This window comes from Pavona decussata, unplaced genomic scaffold (assembly GCF_977016875.1).
Source record: "Pavona decussata unplaced genomic scaffold, jaPavDecu1.1 SCAFFOLD_84, whole genome shotgun sequence".
Taxonomy (NCBI): domain Eukaryota; kingdom Metazoa; phylum Cnidaria; class Anthozoa; order Scleractinia; family Agariciidae; genus Pavona; species Pavona decussata.
This window is the reverse complement of record NW_028145502.1, coordinates 4,316,646-4,339,585: the sequence shown is the minus strand read 5'-3', so window position 1 is coordinate 4,339,585 and position 22,940 is coordinate 4,316,646. Positions and strand designations below refer to the sequence as shown.

Genomic DNA, 22,940 nt, shown 5'->3' with positions numbered 1-22,940 from the left:
CGGCCTCGCTGTAGATTACAATCTTGTAGCCCACTGAAGCAGGTGCTTCAGTAATGTTTTGGCGCAATTATTAATTTCGTTTGGCGCGTGAGAGAGATAGCCTCACGCAAGTCTTTTTTTGTAGGGGCAAAAGGCAGAAAACACGTTGCAAAATTACACCCACAAAATTGCATTCACTAGTTTATCGAAAAGGTTTTAAACTGAGAACCAGAAGTGATCTTTTACACAGATGTACGATATACGGTCAAGAAAATTAGGCCAGAAACTGATACTTCAGTAAGGGAATTTAATTTGCTCTATCGTTTCGATTTTATCTGTTAGAGACAGCCTGTGCGTGCGTTGCCAGGCATTTCTGTGGAACCCAGTTCTATTTCTGCATTTTTTGACCGTGCGAAAGTTGGGACGAGAGCAATAGTTGTGGCCAAGGCCCACGCGGATAAGAGATTTTTACACGTTTACTTACATGTCAGGCAATTCTCAAGTTTTTTTTTCAATTTCTCAAACATTCCGTAAACATGTAGCAAAGATACATTGGCGTGAGGTTATGTTAAGACTAAAAATCATGATAGCCTTGTGCTTTTCTCAATTAGAAACTAAGGGCGTCCAGAAAAGGATAAGACGAGCTTCACAACTTCCTATTTTTAATCCACTTACGGGGCTACCATTCAACCTCTGGCGGACTACTCATTGCTTTTCGTTTGGTTTTATGCTCCTTTTAGTTTCTAAGATTGTGGTCGATTTGCATCTGCATGAATCAAAGCTCCGAAAAGTTTTCAATCGGAGCATCAAGCTTGTCGAAACACCTGTTCTTTCGTCAGCTCAGTTCTGTACTGTCAGACTCACTTTCCGTGAGTCAAAATGCATAGCAATTGCCAATAACTGAATAAACCATCAGAATGGCAAAACTTTCGTAAGAACTCTTTTCTACAAGCCTCCGATGAGTTTATTCATTTTCAGTTCCCTAGAAACGGACTTGTTGGAGAAGTGCCAGAACTCAGTAGAAAGGAGAGTGCTTATCTCAAATCATGAGTTTGATCAAAACTCAAATTAATGTAGCCAAACTTTTAAATTTTCCACACCGATTATAACTGAGACAGCGTTAAGGGGTTGTGTATCACAAATTCAATGTCATTTTTACCGCAGCAATCTTCTGCACATTGAACACCAAACTTTTATGTTTGGTTTGCCTGAGTTTTTAAGTATCTTTTCCGTGTTTCTTAGATGGGAGGTTACAATTGGTTCTTACTTAGGCTATGGGTGCGTTTCTTTGGAAAAATCAGAAGCTGGGCCGGATTTTTGATCCAAGATCACTCGGATCACGGTGCATCAAAAATTCGTCGGTTTCTTTGATACACCATGATCCGAGTGATCTAGGATCAAAAACCCAGATTCGGATTTTCCCAAAGAAACGTACCCTATGTCTTCACTAAACCGGATAGCTCTTGTGTCGGTACCAGAAACATATCGGACAGCGCTTTCGTTCACACACAAAACCCCGATTTCGGATCGATATTTGTGCCGGAGCGATGCTGCGCTGCTTCGGTCTTGAAAGTGAATCGTGGCATATCGGATAGGTTTTCGTGACACTTTCTTGAGTAGTGTGAACAGGGAATAGAACCGAAACGGAAGTCAACAACGAGGAGCGAGGATTGGATTCTAGTGGAAAGATGGCGGCGGTTTTGGGCCACTTCCGTTCACACCTGGCTGGAGTATTTTTCACAACGGCACAAAATGCTATCCAGCATATTGTAGACATAGCCTTAAGCTCTTTGAAAAAGGGCTCAATTAGTTGGCACATAACGCAGGAAATATGTGGATGGATTAGGTAGACGGGCCTTTTCACCACTACCACTACAAATAGCGCCGCCATTCCAAGAGCCTGATTTCCTTCCAAAAATCACAAAACAAAACAAAAAAGAAAACGGCAGTCAAGGATAAAGAACTTAGGGAACAGAGCATTGTTTTACTGACAAGCTCAAAAAAGTGAACTTTTATTCGAAATTAAATAGAGCAATATGATACAACAGTGTTAACTTGATATAACGAAACATCTTCACCATACGACAGATACAATAGTTCATACCACTGATAAAACGGTTGATTCGCCACTGAACAAAAATTCGCCCACAACAAACTCGCCCCGTACCAAGTCAACTCGCCCTGTGGTAAAGTTTGTTAAGGGTGAATCTCAGCAAGGCGAACAACATACCATCGAAATAAGCACTAACAGACAAAATATAAATCATTTGCTCATCTCACCCTGAACAAAATTTCGTCCAGAACAAATTTGCCCCGTGCCAAGTCAATTCGCCCTGTGGTTAAGTTTGTTGAGGGTGAATTTTCATCAAGGCGAACAACATACCATCTCAATAAACACTAACCGACAAAACTATAAATCATTTGCTCATCTTTTTCAAGCTCAAGTTCTCGTGCTTCAGTATACGGATACAACTTCTGATAATCAGCTAACTTATTAAACACAATCTTGTCTCTTGTCGCAATGTCTTCAAACAAATATATACACAACTAAAACTCAAGGCTAAAAGTGCGGTTCATCTTTTCTGTTTTGTGTCAATCAAGCGAGATACATAACGCGCGCGCTGAAACACAAGCGTGATTTCTCCACGCGAGTTTCTTTCCGAGTGGTTCTCGCCCCTCGCTTAAATATTCCAAAAGAGGAAAGAATGAATGCTCGCAGACTTTTGAAATTTTCAACTACAAAATTGACATGTACAGGAACATTTTGCATTTAAGTTAAAATAAAATGCACCTCGACCAAAGGTGACCTTGTGTTTACAAGAGTCTAAATAAATATTTCTTGGAAAATAAGCAGCAACATTTGCCTTTTTCCCCTGATAAACGGTTATTCACAGTTTGTCTGCACACTAGCTTTTATTGATCCTATATTTTAATTAACCCTGCCACTCGCAAGACTGAGCGAGTTGAAAATCAAAACGAAAATTTATGGAGTATTTTCCTTGCAAAATACGAAAACACAACAGAAACGTACTGCTCAGTAGCTTTCAAGTGAATGGTCGCACTTAAGGATTTCATCCACAGACTCTTAAGTTAGAATCACCTCGTACAGCATAGTAAACAGCACCACAGGAAAGTACTGCTCAGTAGTTTTCATTTGAATGGTCACACTTGATGATTTCATCCACAGACTCAAAAGATAGAATCACCTTGTACAGCATAACAAACAGCACCACAGGAAAGTACCGCTCAGTAGCTTCCATTTGAATGGTCACACTTTAGGATTTCATCCAGACTCAAAAGTTAGAACCACCTTGTACAGCATAACAAACAGCACCACAGGAAAGTACTGCTCAGTAGCTTTCATTTGAATGGTCACACTTTAGGATTTCATCCACAGACTCAAAAGTTAGAACCACCTTGTACAGCATAATAAACAGCACCACAGGAAAGTACTGCTCAGTAGCTTTCATTTGAATGGTCACACTTTAGGATTTCATCCACAGACTCTAAAGTTAGAATGACCTTGTACAGCATAATAAACAGCACCACAGGAAAGTACTGCTTAATAGCTTGATTTTGAACTGTCACTCTTTATGATTTCGTCTGCAGACACAAAAGCTAGAACCACAAAGAGGTGTAATGACTTGCAGAGTGAAAGGTTTAACGATATAAATGAGATTTGTGCGAACTTAACTAATTTTTTTCTTTGGTAAATAATGCTTTCTCCTGATTTCTTACTTACGTAACATGTTTTAATATTGACTTTTCCAAAAACTGCGATCAAACTATTTCCTGAAATTTTTCAGGCGTGCTGGTTTTACTGTCAATGTTCCACCGTTGTATACTGGAGGAAAAATATTAATGATAAATACCGAACTCTCTCCTTTTACTCATAACGCACCGAGAGGTGAGGTGATTTCTTCGGTAATACATATAGTAAGCGAATCTTTATACAGCAGTTTGATCGCCGGCGATTCTCGCTTCGTATGTCACGAAGGGTTTGCTGAACTTTCATGCCTCCTCGCTTATTTGTCAATCGAGCGTTTGTTTTAACCACTAATGGCTCTCCGCGATTGAGTCTCCAGCCCATTCTCGCAACCGGGAGCAACTCTCGGAGAACGGGGGTCTATCCGAGGGGGATTCCTCCCAGCACTCCCGCATCAACCCGTACATCCGGGCGGGGCAATGATCGGGGCAAGGGAGTAGTTGCAGATCCCGTATTCGCTCAATAGCTTCTTGATTGGTGAACCCGGCGTATGGCTGGCTTCCGAAGGTATAAAGTTCCCATAGCAACACGCCGTAAGACCAGACATCTGAACGGTGGGAAAACTGCAAAGTATTCAGCGCTTCTGGCGCCATCCATCGCACCGGAAGTAGAGCACTGCTATGCACCCAGGAATAGTCCCCTGGGTATTTGTAGCTCCCGATGCCAAGGTTGGATATTTTCACGATATTGTCTGCGGTAACGTAGCAGTTCCGGGCCGCAAGGTCGCGGTGCACAAAGTTATTCTCCTCAAGGAAGTCCATTCCAGAGGCGATTTGCAGTGCGAAGTCCAACAACAGGTCATATTCAGAGAGATCGCATGGTATTAACCCAGAGAGCTTGGACGCGTTGTCCACTAAGAATCGATACAGGTCCATGTCAGTATAATACTCGAACATCATGAAGCGAGGTTCTTCGCCAGCAGAAACGCCAATGAGGCAGAGTATGTTGATGTCCTGCAGACTGGCAAGAATCGAAGTCTCCCTTTTAAAATTTTCTACCGCAGCCGGAGGAACGTCGTGTTTGAGCCGCTTAATGGCGATTTCCGTATCCGATAACTCGGAGTTCTGTTTGATCAGGGCTCCTTTGCACACTTTAGCGAATCCACCCTCACCCAGAGCCTCGAGGAACTTTACTTTGCCTTGGCTCACGTCCGCATGGTTCTGTTAAGAATCAAACAAAACATATTTACACCAAATAACAACAACAAAACTTTATTACATCACAAGCAAATAAAGTTATACAAAAATTCTTCCACCCGCATACAAATATCATACTAAATAAAATTGTAACTAAATTACAAGACTAATACTGTATTAAGGATTATGGAGGGATGAAAATATGAAATACGGTATAACTGACATTGCAAAAACTAGTAAACTAAGGAGAAAGAGAAAAAATACAAAACTATAGAGTTATTACATTACTTTGATAATTTGAGTGATCTCAAGATCATTTTTTATGAGAATTTCCATAAATTGGATTTAAGTTTCTTTTGAAAAGTAAATTTCGGGAAATTCCGAAATTGTAAGGGTAATGAGCTTCAGACTAATGGTTCAAATACAGTAAAGGTTTAGTCTTTCTGATACAGAGGACCGAGACTTGATCCTTCTTGTGGTATCAAGGGTCTAGGCGTATTATTTACTATTCCATCGCAAGGGTTACTAACTGTGTTTTGGAATAAATGTGATGTATTTTCCAAGTATGCCTGTGACACTCACTGAATAACACATCACTCTCATGTATTGACCAGGCTTAAAATAAACTATTATATTTATTCCACTGCGCATATGCCACACATTGACATTCAAATCATAGCAGTTTGCAGGACGTTTGTCACATGAACTCAGTTTAATGGCGTTAGCTCCCATGAGTCTCCTGTAGCTCAGTGGTAGAGCATCCGAACTAGTAATCGGAAGATCTTAGGTTCGACTCCTGATAGGAGCACTCGGATTTCCTTTTCCGAGTATACCTGTGTCACTGAATGAATAAAATATCATTCTCAACTGCACTTGGTACCCATAGAGCTTAGAGCTTCTAACTGGACGCCAAAATTCTTCAAGTGCATCTGAATCTTTGTGTAAACTCCTTAATTAAAGGGGCAGGTGCAAAGAGATACCAGGAGAAGGGTCCAGTACAGAACACTTACCTGATTAAAAACACAGGACTTGATTTCGCTTATGCTTTGCTTCAGATCAAAGCAAGGCTGTTGCAGGGTACTCTGGGTACTTTTGGAGATTGAACCGGAAGAGGCCTGGTCACTTTTCGGAAGTGCGCTTTTACTGTGCTGCACTTTGAGGTACACGATGATTGACAAGAAAGCCACAATCAGGACTGCCATGATAGCGGAAATGACGTAGATGGTTCGTCCAACCGGGCGAACATGTTTTAAAGCTTGTGCGGACGGACCTAAATGGAGCATAATCACACTAAGTCATGTAGAAATTTCCATCCATTCTTTATTTGCCATTAAGAAAAAACAATAGTCTATAGTCATACAAAAGTAGCGTTTAAGATATGACAAGGAGACCTCAAGAAACCATCGGGCTTATGTTAAGAGGTCACTTCTCTTTTACAATAAGATTTGCTTCAAGTATAGTTTACATAGAAAAGCCTTTGATCTGTAACAAGGTGTGTCCTTGTACAGAACACAGGCTGACCACGAATTTCACCCACCCCTACCGTCCCCCCACCCCCCTCCTTCTAAAAAAAAAAACCATCCATAACGTGCCGGTTTTGGTTTCCACCCTTTTCTCTTCTCTACCCAAATACGCTCTCTCTTGTTGAACAAAATTCAACAAAGTCTGGTTAAGGCGCACTTTAGCCACAGGTCCCCGACTCTGCCGGAGCTCAACCCAGGTCCTGTAGCATGAGGCAACTAGGACTAATGCTAATTCCCCTCCCCACCTACCCTGGATTGGATGCTAGTCCATTACAGGATACCAAGCATGAAGTGACAAGGAGTATTACTACTCCCTCCTGGATGGGATTCTTGTCTATCACAGGATACCCAGCATGAAGCAAGAAGGAGTATAGCTACTCCCCCCTGAATGGGATGCTTGTCCATCACAGGAAGCAACTAGGAGTATTGCTACTCCCCCCTGAATGGGATGCTAGTCCATGCAGGGTTACCCCCAGCAGTACGTCGCCGGTACCCATTGATACACCAGGGTGAAGAGAAACAACATGGAATAAAGTTTGTTGCCCAAAGACTAACGATACGAGACAACCGCGCAGATCTTCAAACTTCAAGAAAAACAGCCCCAAAAGTAAGACAATTGTCCACCTACCAACTGCCGTGCACTTGTTTATGTCACAAGACTCCATTTCATCGTCCGGTCCCACATAACACCACGGACTTTCACGAAGGTTTCCCGGATTGCGGCAGTAGTTATGCCCCGGGGGGTCCATTTTAGCCCACGGACGGCAGGGGCGACCAGACTTGCTAAAGTTCTTTCGCCCGAGGTATGTTTTACCAGTGTCGTTGTAGCACGTGTGATCTGCGTGAAATGAGAACGAGTGGACTGTTTTACAGAAAGATTTCAAATAAGCAGGCGAAGACTAGTAGACTTGTAAACTTCGAAAATAAAGTAACCATCCCTTGAAAGTAGCGCCCCCGAAAACGGTAATAAAATGATGATCGATTTGAACAAAAAATAAGGGGCTTAGTTTCTACAGAAACTGTGGTGCTGCGTCGGTGGGGAGTAGAAACAAATGTTTGGTTTTATCAAAAGAGTTGATACTGAAGGAAATTTGGCCACCGTAAAGAGGAATTTAACGGCCGCCATTTTCCGTACGCCAATGGCCGTTTTTATGCTAGAGACGCTAAAGTCGTCTAGTATAAAAACGGTAAACAAGACAGACGCATTTAACGTCTGACGACTTTAACGTCTTCTGTTAAGTGCGGCTTTAACGTCTCAGACGTTAAATGCGTCTAGACAACTAACGTCTCTAGCATAAAAACGGCCAATCAAACTTTGGAATGGCGTAACTACGAAATATTGCTAGATCTTGTTAATTTCATTTTGCAGGAAATTTAATGACAGCCATTTTTCGTACGCCAATTGCATTCTAGTATCCGATGACCCAGCTTTTTAATACTGGCTGATATCCCTGAATTATAAAATGGTCCAGTTTTTATATAAACAGTGCCTGACGTTCATAGACTGGTCAAAAGAAACGAACAGTTAGTATTGCGATGTAAATCAGCACCAACCTTGAACATCCTGCAAAGGCCAGTCTTGAGGAGGGGCAGGAGTATTGTCCAATCCTGATGGATAAAAAGAAAAACAAAGAAACAACATTTACTTGAAATCGTAATGAAATGCTCCCCCGAAAATGCTCTGTTTTAAATGAACGTTACTCGATGTCTACAGTTTACATCACCGATCTTCAAGTTTATTTACCCTTTCACTCCCATGATCTGAATGTTAATTCTCCTAACTGACTGCCATGCATTTTTTCTATAAGTTAGTTAGAGAATTTGGTGCTACATCATTGAACAATATCACCTAGTTGATGATTTTCTTTATTCCCCTCACCTGTCTGGTTGACAATGCATTGATAATGTAAGAAGAAATTACATATTGATGCGCATAAAATTTTCAGAAGCGCATCAAACATGTTACACAAATTTCACCAAGGAAGGCTATGTTCCTACTACAAAGTTCTCAGGAGCGCGTTTCTCTGGGCTGTTCCGGAATGGGAATAGAAGGAGTAGAAGGTATTGACGTCCTTTAGGGACTATCGATAGTAGAATGAACAGAATACATTTTGCACTGAATTAATGAATTAATTACGTACTTTGAATTGTGTTTTATTTGGGAGAGGTTTTAAGTTTACTCAGTATAATTGTCCTCTTTTGGGGGAGGTTAAGTTAAATGGGAAAAGGAGAAATAGCGTTTTGGGAGAACTGATATTCTATGTATTCTGTTGGTTTAACCGGGATAAGAATTGTCAGAGTTGTCCCAAAAGATTGCGCATAAAGTCGCAAGATGCGTTGTCTTTTAGAACACCACTGTAACTGCCTCCACACTGACCTGGAATCCCAAGCGAGGTGCAATAAGCATGATCCTTGTCGTCACGCGTAGGAAGAGCAGAACAGTTGGGAAGTACTTGTTTGAAAACCGGATTCATTCCTGCGAACTGCAGCTCAAATGAGCAGATGTCGTCGAAGAGAGCGAAGCAGTCTTCTCGGCATAACCGAGGCTTGGAATCAAGCTCTTCGGCGTCACACGTCGGAAAGATGTGAAAACACATGGCGGGTATGCCATACTTGGTGCAGCTGTTAATCAAAACAGAAAGTCTTACATGAGCTGATGACGAGGAAGGTGGTTATACAGTGGAACCGCAATAACAAGAACAACAAGCAGCTTTATCTGCAACTGAGACCATAAATACCACGTATAGTGTTGCCAAACTACCCTGATATCACGAAGTCCCAAGGCCCCAATAGTCTGGGAGAATGTTTTGGTTAAAAGGAGGTCCGTTATAAACGAAACCACGTTGAAACGAATTTGAGGGAAAACGACCAAAATCTTGGTTGGCTCAGCGTTCGGCTTTTTGGTAATTTTTAAAAATTTGATAGGAAGAGGATGAGGTGGTGTAGATCTCACTATACTGCCCGCTGGCAATATTAAGTGAGCTGTTGACAGAAACTCAAGAGTATATTTTCACAGTGATATTTTTTTCGTTATATCCGGGTAAATTTTACGTCTGTGCTGCTGTAACGTGTTTCGTTTTTACGCGGGGGATTTCGCTAAACAGTGGTTCGTTTATACGAGTGTTCTGTTCAATACAATTTACTGTAATTTTGGCCGTGCAACAATATGGTACGATATACCGGGGTTGTACGATACCGGGCTTTCACTATATGGCACGCATAATGCATAAGTCCTACGGCGCACTACGCGATTAATAGTCGACGAAATTTCCAACTTCCATTCTCGTTTTGACCAGAAACTCTCCTGAGTTCTCATCGCGCTGACAAAGAGTTTGAATTCGCTCAAATTTTTATGGAATCGTCGTGCTAAGTGAAACAGAACTGCATGTAAAAAAATGATGAAAACGTGTTTCCCTCAAACTTCGGCACTATTCCCTGAAATTTTCGATGTATTCGCCCGTCCAAAATTTCCTCTAAGACTACGGAATATCTACGAATCTCCGTTCTTGGAATTTTCGCCAGGACGAAATTCGTTTCTTAATGTAAATTTCGCCAAACATTCAAGTGCAACTCTCCGCAAAATTACTACACCATACACACAGCACAACCGAACTTTTTTTTTCCGTCTAATTAGTATCTTACCCAGGAGACATCTGATTGGCTGCCTTTATCATACTGAGTGCCATTCCCAGTTCTCTCTCAATTGTCTGCTGATGACCTCTGTAATGAACCCAGATGCTCTGATTACCAATGAATTCTGCGCATGACTGACCGCGGTATGTCTCACACAAACCAAGAGGCGAGAGGGTCCTGGAAATGAGAATAATTAGAAGAAACGTTAAACTTTCGTCTGAAGTCTCAAACTGCTTCATTCAGTGCTACGTTCCAAAGTGTAGGGGCGCAAGAAAAGGTTTAAATTTCCCGGGCGCCGCCATGTTGGGTTTCATGACGTAAAACGGTTGCTCAAATTGTCTCAATTGTGTCACACAAAACAGCTTCCGCTTACTGACAATAGCAGTAACCGTATGACGTCATAAAATCCAAAATGGCGACGCGCAGAAAATTTGAAAGCGAAAATGGGCGATGATCATACTAGTTTCGGCACACTTGAATGCTATTTCTACTTTTCAAACTAAAATTTAGAATTTAATCATTACTTCCAACAGTTTAACGTCAATTTGTTGTCAGAGTGGAGGTTCTCTATATTATCAAAGAAGTGCTAAGGGCAAGAAACAGAACACAACAGCCTAAAGCCGATCGCTCCTAAATCGCGGCCAAATTGGCCGCCATTCAGCTACTAATGTACCCGTTCCCGCGATTTTATACGCTCGTCGCTGTGAATCGTCAACCAATTCGGCCAATCAGATTGTGCGATTTTATCCCATAACTTTTCAAAAGAAAATTCACCCTGGGTGATCATATGCCTAATTCTCATGACCTCAGAGGTTGAATAAGTATTGATGTCACAAGGAGAAATTTCATGCCGATCACCGTTGGGGCTTAAAGGGTACAAAACGTCATACAAATAAAAACTCAACACTCACCCAGGATTTTCGATGGGCGGATGCGAATCTGAAAGAGAACAAGAAAGAAAAAATATGATGAAGTGTTTATGATTTCATTTAGATAATAGCGTCTGGAAAAACAACGCTGGGCTTGAAAACGCTTCTGCCTTGAATTTTTAACTGAGAGACTGGTTGTGAAACTTTGCCAAGAAAACAATGGTGCTGCAATTTATGTTGGAAGGGCTGCAACCCTGCTTAATCCTTTGTTTTAACGTTCACACCACAGTTGAACATCTTAAAGGAACGTTTCTACCGGTCAGTTGCTCCAACACATTTCAAAATCTAATGTGGTTTGTGCACGGTCAAGACCAAAAATGTTAACAAAAACATATAACAAACAAGTTTGTCAGGTTTCATAAGCATGGCTTTTCATTAACTATGCTTCAATTAAAAGGCATTGGAATTTACTTTTTTAAAAGTTAAAAGGACTGAACTTATCAGGGCTATTAAAACAATATTTCAGGAAAAAAAACAACACGGTGTTACATTGACAGAAGACAAAATGACAGGAAATAACTAGCGTCATAAAAACGTTTTAGAGAAGTTAAATATAAAAGCCGTAATAGACCCTACTTTTAACTTCCTTCAAAACTTCAGGCAAATCTGTTATATTGAAATGTTACTGAAATTTCAGTTATAACATTAAACCCAAAATGAAAGGGTGTATTTAAAGGGGCGCTCCGGAGATTTTGCACGTCATATCACATGGATTGAATTTTTTAATAACAATACTAAAAAATAAATCTGTTACCTTCTGAGGGTTGTTCAGATTTGTCTGTGGAAAAATTAAAACAATACATTTAGAATGAGAAACAGGCTGCACAAACACCGGCATAAAAATCCGTGGTACGGCTGCAAATGGTTTTAGTCAGGTCGATCTTCACCGCACGCTATACCATCAGATAAAGAAATCAGCCGACAAACTGTAACAAGTAAATTTGCCGATGCGATCGAACCCACCAATTGGTACGTGTACTAAATTATCCTTAAGGACGGTGCCTACTCTTGTTACTGCGCATACGTTCTGCGCATCTGGAGATACTCGGGTTTCCTATGGGTGGTGCCTACCAATACAGAGGTATTTTTGCCCTGTTTAAAACTATGCACAGAAAGCATAACGTAGCAAGTGCTATTGGTATCCAAAAAGAAAATTTGGGGTAGCCACGCATTTTTCAGAGATAATAAAGCTTCAATTTGGGAAAAAAACGCTATACATTGCTTTGTATTTTATTGCTTTTTAGAATAACTGTTGTTTAATTATCTCTGAAAAATGCGGGGTTACCTCTAATTTTCTTCTTGGATTCCAATAGCCCTTGCTAAAATCTGCTTTCCCCGCATAGTCATAAACCGCGCAAAAATACTTCTTTATAAGTAGGCACCGTCCTTAATTACAACTACTTATGTCCAATCTGAAACGACTCGATTAGGGGGACAGTTTCTAAGAAACTGTGGTGCTGCGTCAGTCGGGAGAAGAAACGAAGAAACGAATGCCTGGTTCATCAACATTCAACATCGAGATTCGAGTGCTGACGTTTTGAGCGTTAGCCCTTTGTCAGAGCAAATCAAGGAATTGTGGATTGTATGCGTTTATATGGTGAGCAGTGGAGCTACGCTGTTGGCGGAATCATGGTAACGTGGAAAAAAAGAATTAATTAATCGAGCGAAAAGCGTTCGTTGATTCCGTGGGGATTAAGAGAGCCGAGTTGGAAGATGAATTCTTGTTTTAACGTTTTGCGCGTTTCTGTGTTTAGATACCATGATGAAGAAAAATGCCACAGGCTGCCTTGTGTTCGTAAGAGTGGTTAGGCAAATTAAATTGTCGAGCTACTGGTTTTGATGCATTCTTGTCGTTTCTTTCAACGTCTCGAAGATGTTCAAATCTGAAACGAATCTGATAAGAAAGTAAACAATGCAAAGAAAACTCTAAAACCGTACTTGCGATTGGAGGGGTATTGACGAGTGGGTTGATCTTCAACCTCGCCTTTGCGGTAACTGTTCCCCCGGGACCTTCCACCACACACTGAAAAGTCCCAGCATCCCCCGCTCTCGCCCGTCGGATCCTGAGCCGCGATCCCCAGCGGTAAGCGGTAATCTTGTAAGTTCGATGAGTATCGCCAATGGGTTTGCCGTCCTTGTACCACGTGATGTTGGTTTCCAGATTCTTCGCGCTTAATCGGCATTTGAATATGACAGGCTTGTTTTCAAACATAGTGATGTCCTCCAAGACGACTTTGAATCTTGGTCGAGATCCTAGAAATGAGCACATTGAATTGAGTCAATCGGTCAGCCTCGTTCCCAGGGAGATGAAGACCCTAAGAACGAGGTTGCCAATCGGTAAGCGTTCGCTCAAAAAAAAAGATCCTACTTTAAGTCGAGTTTCGCTCTCTAGCTTATGATTTTTTGGCAGGATAACGTCCTTAATTTTGAGTATTTTTCTATTTGCTAAGCTGCACAACATAGTTTAACTTCACAAAACTCAGGTGTGACCATTCATATGAAAGCTACCAAGCAGTACTTTCCTCTGGTGTTATTTACTATGATATACGAAGTGGTTCTAAGTATTGAGTCTGTGGTTGAAATCTTGACGTGTGTCCATTCAAATGAAAGCTACTGAGCAGTACTTTCTTGTGATGCTGTTAATTATGCCGTACAAGTTGATTCTATCTTTTGAGTCCTTGGATTAAAATCCTAAAGTGTGACCATTCAAATGAAAGCGACTGAGCAACACTTTCCTGTGATGCTGTTAATTATGCTGTACAAGGTGGTTCTAACTTTAGAGTCTGTGGATGAAATCCTAAAGTGTGATCATTCAAATGAAAGCTAATGAATTGCTGGGGCAACCTACCTTTAGGGACAACCCGTATGCACCTCTTGTAATCAGGATCCCCGACTGTCGGCATACTGGAACAATTGGGCAACAGATGGGAAAGATACGGATGTCTGCTAATTTGCTTAAACTCCCACTCACAAATGTCATTCTTCAAAATCAAACAATCATCTCGGCAGAATTTCTTCGGTTTCGCAGCAGAATAAGCTTGATCACAAGGGGGGAAAGCGTAGTTGCATAAGGTTGGCAGCACGTAATTCCTGCATCCTGAAGATACATATCCATTTAGCATGTTGTAGTTGATCTCCACTCGATTGCCCGTCTGGGCCTGGGAGGCACGTGACGGGTTGACATAAACCTGCTGACCTTTTAGGTAAGGATCGCATAGCTGGCCTCCAGAGTAATGTTCGCACACCGGGGAACTGGAAGCGAGAAAAAAGATAGGTGTAAGATGTTACGTGGAGATTAATACTTATGATTTACCTAACAAGGCAAAGCTCCTTTACAAGTAGTTTTCTATTGGTATATCATTGTTGTAAAGTTGAAACTAACGCAGTTTACACCAAATAATCTGATGAGCCAATTTACCGGAACTCCGCCCAAAACCTTGTGTCAAGCACGGGAAAAAAGCAACTGAAGTCAAACCTTGGAAAACAGTCCACTGATGCCAAGCGCGGGAAAATTTGATTTGAATCAAACCGAACCTGTGTCAAATGTGGGAAAGAGTAACTGGTCAAAGCGCGGGAAAACGGTCCACCGACCGGCGACCACCAGCGAAAGCGCAGGAAAACATGCAGCCAGTGCTAAGCGCAGGGAACCTGTGTCAATGCGGGAAAAAGTAACTGATGAAAAGCGCGGGAAAACGGTCCACCGACCGAAGGCCACCGGCGAAAGCGCGGGAAAACATGCAAGCGTAGGTTAAGTGCAGGGAAACGCGCAATTGGTTCATTTTTACTCAGCTCTTGATTTGTCGAAAAAAGAAACAAAAGCATGATTTGGAGGACGGAACTTTTCAATTACAGAATCTTAAACCTACTAAACGGTTACTTTTTGACAGAAAACATAAATGAAAAAGAGTGAATTACAGTTAGTGGGAAACAGGCTGCATTATACATTTAAAATACTAAAGTAATGAAATTCGGATGCAAACAACATTTTAATATTAAAATCGAGGAACAAAGACCACAACAGGCCCTTCGCTCAAGTGACAAGAGCCGGACGCAAACACATCTTATTTTGATGTTGTTGTTTGTTTTGTTTTTTTGAAGTCATCCTGTATAAAAAGGAACTGGTTATTGTTTACGCAATTTGTTTACATAAATGTTGTTTGTGGCTGCTGGACAAGAGCTGTCTCGGTTCAAAAAAGATTAACGCCATCTGAAAAGTAACAGTATGTAGAGTAGAATTTCTCAGCCAGTTGCTCCGACAGGTTTTTCTTCGCGTTTACTTCTCTTAAAAAAAACCGTGCGCTAAATACATTGACACTAAAATTAAGTGATTTCTTTCGTTATTTTCTGTTGAAAACTGTAATTGCTTTCAGTTGAAAGATCATCTCCTAAATTTCTTTTAACCTGTTCAGAACAGAAACATGACGCTCGCCATAACTTTGCGGCTTAGCTAAGGTTAAGTTGAACAAAAGATTTCCGAAAATGTCTAAGATGTTAAGGAGATAACGCAAATTAAACAAGATAAGGTTTACGGCGAGACAAAAAGTGTTTTATTGGAGAGTTTTATGGGCGGATTGTCCTTCTAAACATAAATGAAACAGAACCCAGCAACGATGTAAGCTTTACTAAATAAAAACAAACTCCCAAGCACACGAGACTGAAAAAATTATTTCTTGACACGAGGAATTAAGTGCAGGCCACATCTAAAAGCCTTGAAAATTCTTTAACCGAACCTTGAGCAAGTAACAGGTGGTTCCAATTTTGCAATGCGTTTGCCCTTTAGCTTTCAAAGGAGATTTCTTGAAAAGAACTTTTCTGCTGCGCTGTGTGTTCTGTACAAGTTGGCGCCACCTTTTGAGTCTGTACATTAATTACTAAACTGAAAACCACCAATAAAAAAAATAACTGAGCAGTACTTTACTTTACTTTGTATTTCAGTTAACAACGCAATTCTTACTTTGGAGTCTGTAAGTAAAATCCTATACTACAGTGCTAACATTCAAATGACAATGTTGACTGCTTGTTTTTCAGTATTTCACGAGAGAAATCTACACTCTTTCTCAATTGGATCTCGCTCAGTATTGCTCTTTCACCAACAAACCTGTACACTTAATGAAAACCAAGAATTGACCCCTTATCGCCAGATTCAATTATCTACATTCATTATCTTTTACTGTGTGTTCGACCTAAGATAAACTCTTGTAATTTTCTGGCCGTAGCGGAAATTAAGTTCATGTTCCTAGAGCTAATGACATTGCAGCTTCTTATGCGATTGAAAGAGGATGCCGAACGTTTACCGCAAGCTGGTTGCAGGTACAAGACACGCCATAATGAAACTCGAAAGATGACAGATTAGCTGTTACTTCGAACAAGCTGGCGGAAAAAATTATCTCACGTTATATGAGTAAGATACTTATGGGGGTCTAGATCAGATTAAAACTCAAGATAAACTTAAGGAGCAGATTTGCGAACATTCTAGAGTTGAACCGATTTTTAAATAGTTTTATACATGTTGTTTGTCAACTGCGATAATTGAAAAAGTCAAGATTGACACTTACTTAGAACAGGCAAAATTCCAAAACAACTTGACGTAAACAAACAATTCCAGTTTCAGTAAACAAGACTTGTGCTGCAGATAAACCTACTCGCTTCGCGCCACAAATCCTCTTGCAGCTCAATAAAAAAATCGCCGTATTCGCTACTTTGAAAAACATAAAATAGAAACAAAACTACTTTATTCAGCAAGGTTACTTGAATTCCTTGATTGTAAACACTAAACAAACAAACCGTTTCAATACAGAAAGTTACTTCACTTTAACAAACTTTGACAACACTATAAACAAACAACTTAAACATACGTTTCCTTCAACAAAGATCCTCTGTGTCTTTCACTTTAAAAGACTGAAAATATTTATGTTGCCCTGAATCCCTGGACGAAAATTGCGAACATAATAAACCAAATAACAAACATTTTAATAATACTTTACCATGTTAAAAACAAACTATAGTCGTTTTTATATTTACCCCAAACTTTGAAAAAATTTAAAGTTTTCAACAAAAGCCAGTTCTAAAAATTGTTCAACTTCTGTTAGCAATTCACGGTGATTCTTTCAAGTCTCTGGAGGAAGTCCTAAAGTGTGAATATTTCAGCGAGTGGTTAAAGCAGTACTTTCTAATTTACTGTTAATTTCCGATTACGGAATAGGAATGGAATGGAATAGACTGTTTGTTCACAATTACATCGCAGTCATCAGACTGAATTATCTAAAGGATAAAATCGGACATTTTTTAAAATCATTAACCGACTTGAAACATTTGCGAAACATTTACACGTCGATTTAGAGATGACGTCAGTAGGTCATATTCTCCCAAAACAACAACATACGACGACAATTTCATAATCCGCTACAGCGTCGTAAAAAAATGCAAAAAAAAAAAAAATTGATTGCTAGGTATTTCTAATAAGATCTTCTGCTAGTTAAGAAACCCCATATGCATCGAGTTATATTTTTAACCAAAACCATTTGTGTGTCCGAGGCGGTTGTTCGACAAACAAAGATGCTAGACGGCTTCGTGAACATCAATTTTTTATGTTTCCGTGGATATCGTATTTGTTCGGATGGCCTCAATCGCTTCAAAAATTCGGGCTTGACCGAAGGGAGCAGATTGACACGAAGGGAGCTGATTAGTTGAACTAGAAGATAAGCCGTCAAATGCGGAAAAGAGGTCAGCTGGCATTTTCGTAGAACCATAACAGCTAATAAGTTCGCTGTGCAAGGTAGTTTCTATTTTTTTGGTGTTGTTGTTGTTGTTGTTTTTTTAACTCAAAGAATTCAAGGAAGTTTAAATCCAGACAAGCAATTTGTCAATGTTGTAGCGGATTTGCGGCAGTACAGACTGATTAAATTGCTCAAAATGACGTTAAGCGGGAAGTAAATAATATTCTAATCATAACTTGTCTTTACCTCCATAATTCAGGATCAACGAAGTTTTAAATTAATTTAATACCAAAACTGGAATTCTTTCGCCCTTCTTTTCTATTAATTCTCAAAGTAAACGCAAACGTCGGATTTATAGCGTTGATTTATAACGTTCTGCAAACATGGTATTGGAACAGTTGTTGGTATCGTTGTTGTATTCCCTCATAGACAGTAAGGATCTGGCTTGGTGGTTCCTGAAGCCCACCCCCCCCCCCCACCACCCCAGGGGGAGTGAGAGGGGGAACTTGCCGCTCGACAGGGTGTGGTTTTTGGCCCCTCTGCCCTGAACAGAGTATCTAATTTCAAGGAGTCTGTCCTAATCAGGGCCTGGTTAAAAGTTGCCTTGATAGCTCAGTTGGTAACGAGAATCAAATCATATCGTTATTGACTTTATACATTGCTGATATTTTCCTTAGGAATTTCTAACAACAAACCCCTTCGTGACTTTAACCTTGCAGCTGGCTTTATGGTTGCCTTATCGGAAGTTAGCGGTCTTTTCGGCAGGGCTGTTCAGTTCCTTTTATGCGCTAACCCCGGAACTAATCAAACAACACGCTAAGGGCAAGGGAGCTTTCCGTTCGTCAGAAGCGGCTCGTTACCAATTAAAGGACTTCCAGATATAACCCTAGCATGGTACATTCCATTGACAAACTGAACGGCCGACAAAGTGCAAGTAGAATAATTGTTTTATTAAAAACAATCAAGTAATATTCCTAGATCTTCTGAACTCACCCCCCAAATAAAAGCTACTGGGCAGTACTTTACTGCAATGCTGAATGTTTTGATTTCAAATTTTGCAAAATTGTTTGATGCTGTTTATCATAAATTGGTTCTAGAATTTACAGTGCGACGCGCCTTACCGTGGCCACCCAACAAACTTTTTTTACAAGTTAGCCAATCAGGATACGCGAATTTCATTAACGGTAACGCCTCCTTGCAAAGTCCAACAGGCAAGTGACGTAACAACGAATTATTGAAAACACGTGGCGTTTTGAATTTTATGGCTAACTTGTGAAAAAAAGTTTGTTGGGTGGCCACAGTAAAGGCGCGTCGCACTGTAAAGACGTCGGCGAAGAGAACATCGAAAATCCACCGAAGTGACTATTCAAATGAAAGCTACTGAGCAGAGCTTTCCTACAATGCTCTCTCCTTTCCATTGTCTTCTAGAGTGAAAATTAAGCTGTTTTGGTTTCCGACAACAGGCTATCTTAAACACCATTTCTTGTGGTGAGCGCGCGGTGGATGAATTTGGCACGCACGCACGAAAATCTTCTACAATTTTCTTCGTGCATGCGACCACTGCTATAAGCCCGCCACTGGCTTCTTGCTTTCTCCTAGCCGCAATGAAAACTTCCCTGCAATTAACGACGATGCCGTCGTTTGTTAACGCACAAAATTTCTGCGCATCACGGAATGGTCCAAGAAAAGCTCCAAACACGAAGATGTTTTTGCGTGATTTTATAGAATGCATAACTACGCGGGAAAAGGAGATTGTATCAAGGGCTATTGGAACTCAAAAGGAAAACTGAGGTCGCAATTTTTAGAGATAAAAGCTTCAATTAAGCAAAACAAAAAAACTGATGTAATTATTGTCATGTATTTTAACCCCTGCAACTGAAGAAAGCTCTCTTCTCAGCGTGAGAGAGCTTCCTCGCAGGCAACAACGATCTCTGAAAAATGCGTGATTCCTCAGTTTCCTTTTTTGATTCCAAAAGCCCCTAACAAGATCTGCTTTTCCCACAGTCACAAACCGCGCAAAAATATCTTTGCATTAGACAACCACAAACCCTGCTACGTGACTCGCTCCCTGCCGTATGGTTCGCGGTAGACGTTATCAATGGTTTGTGGGTCTTTTGGCCGGACACATCTAGAGAACGCATACATAGGGTGCCTTTCCGTTGTGGCCTACTTGGAATAATTGATCAAATTCAACACACCCCAAAACGCGTCCTTGATAACAAAGAAGATTCACTTGGACGTCTTGACCCTTGTTCTGTTTTTTTTTTTTTTCTTTCCAAGTACAACGGCGTTACTGTTAATACACTAACGTACTTTTGGTATTTTTATAATAGCTTTCTAATCTTCATTGTGATCCTTTAAGTGACCGACAGGAGAGTTATCCAAGTCATATTCAATTACGTCGGAGTACGTTTCCGTCTTAAAGTACATTTCGAATTATAATTCCATAAGCTTTTTTGTTACAACAAAATAACAATATCATCCTTAATTCCGTGAAATCACTCAGTGGTGAACAACACCGCACGACAGCCCTGCCCAGTAGCGTTCATTTGAATGTTTAATTTCATCCAGAATAAAAAGTTAGAACCACCTTGTACAGCATAATAAACAGCACCACAGGAAAGTACTGCTCAGTAGCTTTCATTTGAATGGTCACACTTTAGGATTTCATCCACAGACACAAACGTTAGAAACACCTTGTACAGCATAATAAACAGCACCACAGGAAAGTACTGCTCAGTAGCTTTCATTTGAATGGTCACACTTTAGGATTTATTCACAGACTCAAAAGTTAGAACCACCTTGTACAGCATAATAAACAGCACCACAGGAAAGTACTGCTCAGTAGCTTTCATTTGAATGGTCACACTTTAGGATTTATTCACAGACTCAAAAGTTAGAACCACCTTGTACAGCATAATAAACAGCACCACAGGAAAGTACTGCTCAGTAGCTTTCATTTGAATGGTCACACTTTAGGATTTATTCACAGACTCAAAAGTTAGAACCACCTTGTACAGCATAATAAACAGCACCACAGGAAAGTACTGCTCAGTAGCTTTCATTTAAATAGTCATACTTAAGGATTTAATCCAAAAACTGAAAAGTTAGAATCACCTTGTACATGTACAGTATAATAAACAGCACCACAGGAAAGTACTGCTCAGTAGCTTTCAATTTAGAGTTTCGTCAACATTCAAAACTTAGACAAACATTACATACCTGATTCTAAAAGCAACTGAAAGGAAAGAAACACTGTAGTTATTTTTAGAGTTTTTTGTGGATTTAAATCTGAGTGTGAAAATCTGGTTATGATAAGGGAAAAACAACAGTTTGATAGAAGTTAAAATTAATAGTACCAATGCTAAATGCAAAATAGATCTCTCCAAGCCCAGGAAAAGAAATATCGACAAGCAAAATAAATTTGTCATTAATTAACATTTTAGACAAAACATTTTCTTGTTCCACATGAAATTCCTATGTAATCAATGTCCATATTCAGAAGGGCAAAATCAAGATTCTAGCAAATTCTCCTCAATAGTAAAGGGATACTGATATTTTCACACCCAGTCAAGAGAAACTATCAAACGTAAACCACAATAGGAAACTAAAAGGTAAAACCAGTGTTTTTTGATGCTCTACTTCATGTGAGTAAGGATTCAATTAGTAGGTTGATGAATCCAAGCGTCGGCAACACTAAAATGTAATTAATGTGCACAGAAGATAGCAATTACTCCGCTAATTAGACTTGGGGCCTGTTTCTTTGTTCTGTCTTCAAAAAATATGTTCACCTTTATTAAAGGGGGTGTCTTCATATAACATTTGACAAAAACGTATAACACAGCATAGCATGTGTTGGTAGTTGAAACTGCGTTTGATAAACAAACTTGAGAGAGTGGAAATCTTAAAGGCGAAAAAGCTAAAGTCATTAAAAACAGGAAGTAAGAAATCATTATTTTTATGTGTTCCACTTATTGGAGTAGGTCATCAAGCTTTGTTGTCTCTAAAACGCAAATATTTATCCCTCAAGGCAGTCACTTAGCATACAGCACGAATAAATATTGAATTAAAATTGTCTAGGAACAATTCAAATTCCATTTGAATATCTTTCAAACAATACGTTCAATCTTAACTGATGAAGACAGTTGCTTTTTTTCCACGGTGCAAGTATCATGTAACCACCATAAATTTGCAAAAAAAAAAATCGAACGTTCCAGCGTTCCACGATTCCATGAAACTTTTCGATTTCCAAAGCAATTGCAACTTTAAAAGCTGTCACTTTCTCTGTACTTTTCTTTTAACAAAGACAAAAGGTTAGTTTTGATTTTGCCTTGAAATTCAATGCCCTTCTTGCTGGGAATCGACTTTTATCTAGCGGAATTACATGTAGTTTTAAGTGCAAACATCATACAATACAAACTTTTCAAACGTTTCGATCTAAACGGAACAAACTATTTTAAAACTATTTCACTTTCCTGCCGCTCGATTCAAAACAAACAAACCTTTGTTACCCTAACAGACGTAAATAGAATTTTAATTTTATTTACAGCTTTTTATCATCATTTTACTTCCCTTAGTAGATGCCTTAGATCAAAATCGTACACACGCAAAAAAAATATAAATGTCGCTGCTAAATGAAGCACTCCTGGCATCAAACGCCTGATTTTTTCTTCATTTTGACAAGCGAGATATTTTTGTTTCCTGTTATGAAGTGCTTTTTGACTCGGATGTCACGATGAACATGTATTTTATCGTCTTGGTAAGATGTCTGAATTACACTTTCCACAACGAGTGACTTTACATGAAATGCGTAGGCGACGAAGAAAGGAATAAACAAAGAAATTAGAAACTTAAGTTTGGAAACGCCAAGCTAGCGAGTCGATATTTGTCTTTTTGAACTTTCGCTCACCCAGAAACATGAATTTTCGATCAAAAGCGGCCCCTTTGCAAAGTGCCTCACAGATTTTGTCTGATTATCCCAAAGAAAGAGTTAATTAGCGCGTTTTATGACCCCAGCAACGGCGCAAAGCAACAGAGAAACAGCAACTAACACATTACAAGAAGACAGCTTTGTGGCAAGAAAACGTTTCTCACGCATGTCGGTTTCAAGATGAAACTTGACAGACAACGTTTTAAACGACACGCATTCAGTTTTTAAACACATGACAAAGAAACTATTTTCCTATCTCATATCGCGTTTGACAATGGGCAGATGAAGAATCTTCTCGGTTTATTAAACGCTTCGAGCGGCGGCATGA

The 22,940-nt window shown here is 40.0% G+C and overlaps 1 protein-coding gene across 4 annotated transcripts in view; it reads right to left on the bottom strand.

The window, feature by feature from the left end:
• Positions 1–1,975: 1,975 nt before the first annotated feature.
• LOC146475574 (tyrosine-protein kinase transmembrane receptor Ror-like) overlaps positions 1,976–22,940 on the bottom strand; it is a 45,940-nt gene continuing 24,975 nt past the window's right edge. For 3 of the 4 annotated variants that reach the window (XM_085115959.1, XM_085115961.1, XM_085115958.1), the window contains exons 4-13: positions 13,815–14,218; positions 12,905–13,219; positions 11,721–11,744; positions 10,949–10,976; positions 10,047–10,214; positions 8,782–9,026; positions 7,959–8,012; positions 7,033–7,242; positions 5,892–6,151; positions 1,976–4,905 (exon numbers count right to left, since the gene is read on the bottom strand). In XM_085115959.1, coding sequence (XP_084972085.1) covers positions 4,036–4,905; positions 5,892–6,151; positions 7,033–7,242; positions 7,959–8,012; positions 8,782–9,026; positions 10,047–10,214; positions 10,949–10,976; positions 11,721–11,744; positions 12,905–13,219; positions 13,815–14,218 — 2,578 coding nt within the window. In that variant the 3' untranslated portion in view covers positions 1,976–4,035. The remainder of the gene's footprint in view (positions 4,906–5,891; positions 6,152–7,032; positions 7,243–7,958; positions 8,013–8,781; positions 9,027–10,046; positions 10,215–10,948; positions 10,977–11,720; positions 11,745–12,904; positions 13,220–13,814; positions 14,219–22,940) is intronic. The other variant, XR_014865887.1, reaches the window with a different exon arrangement.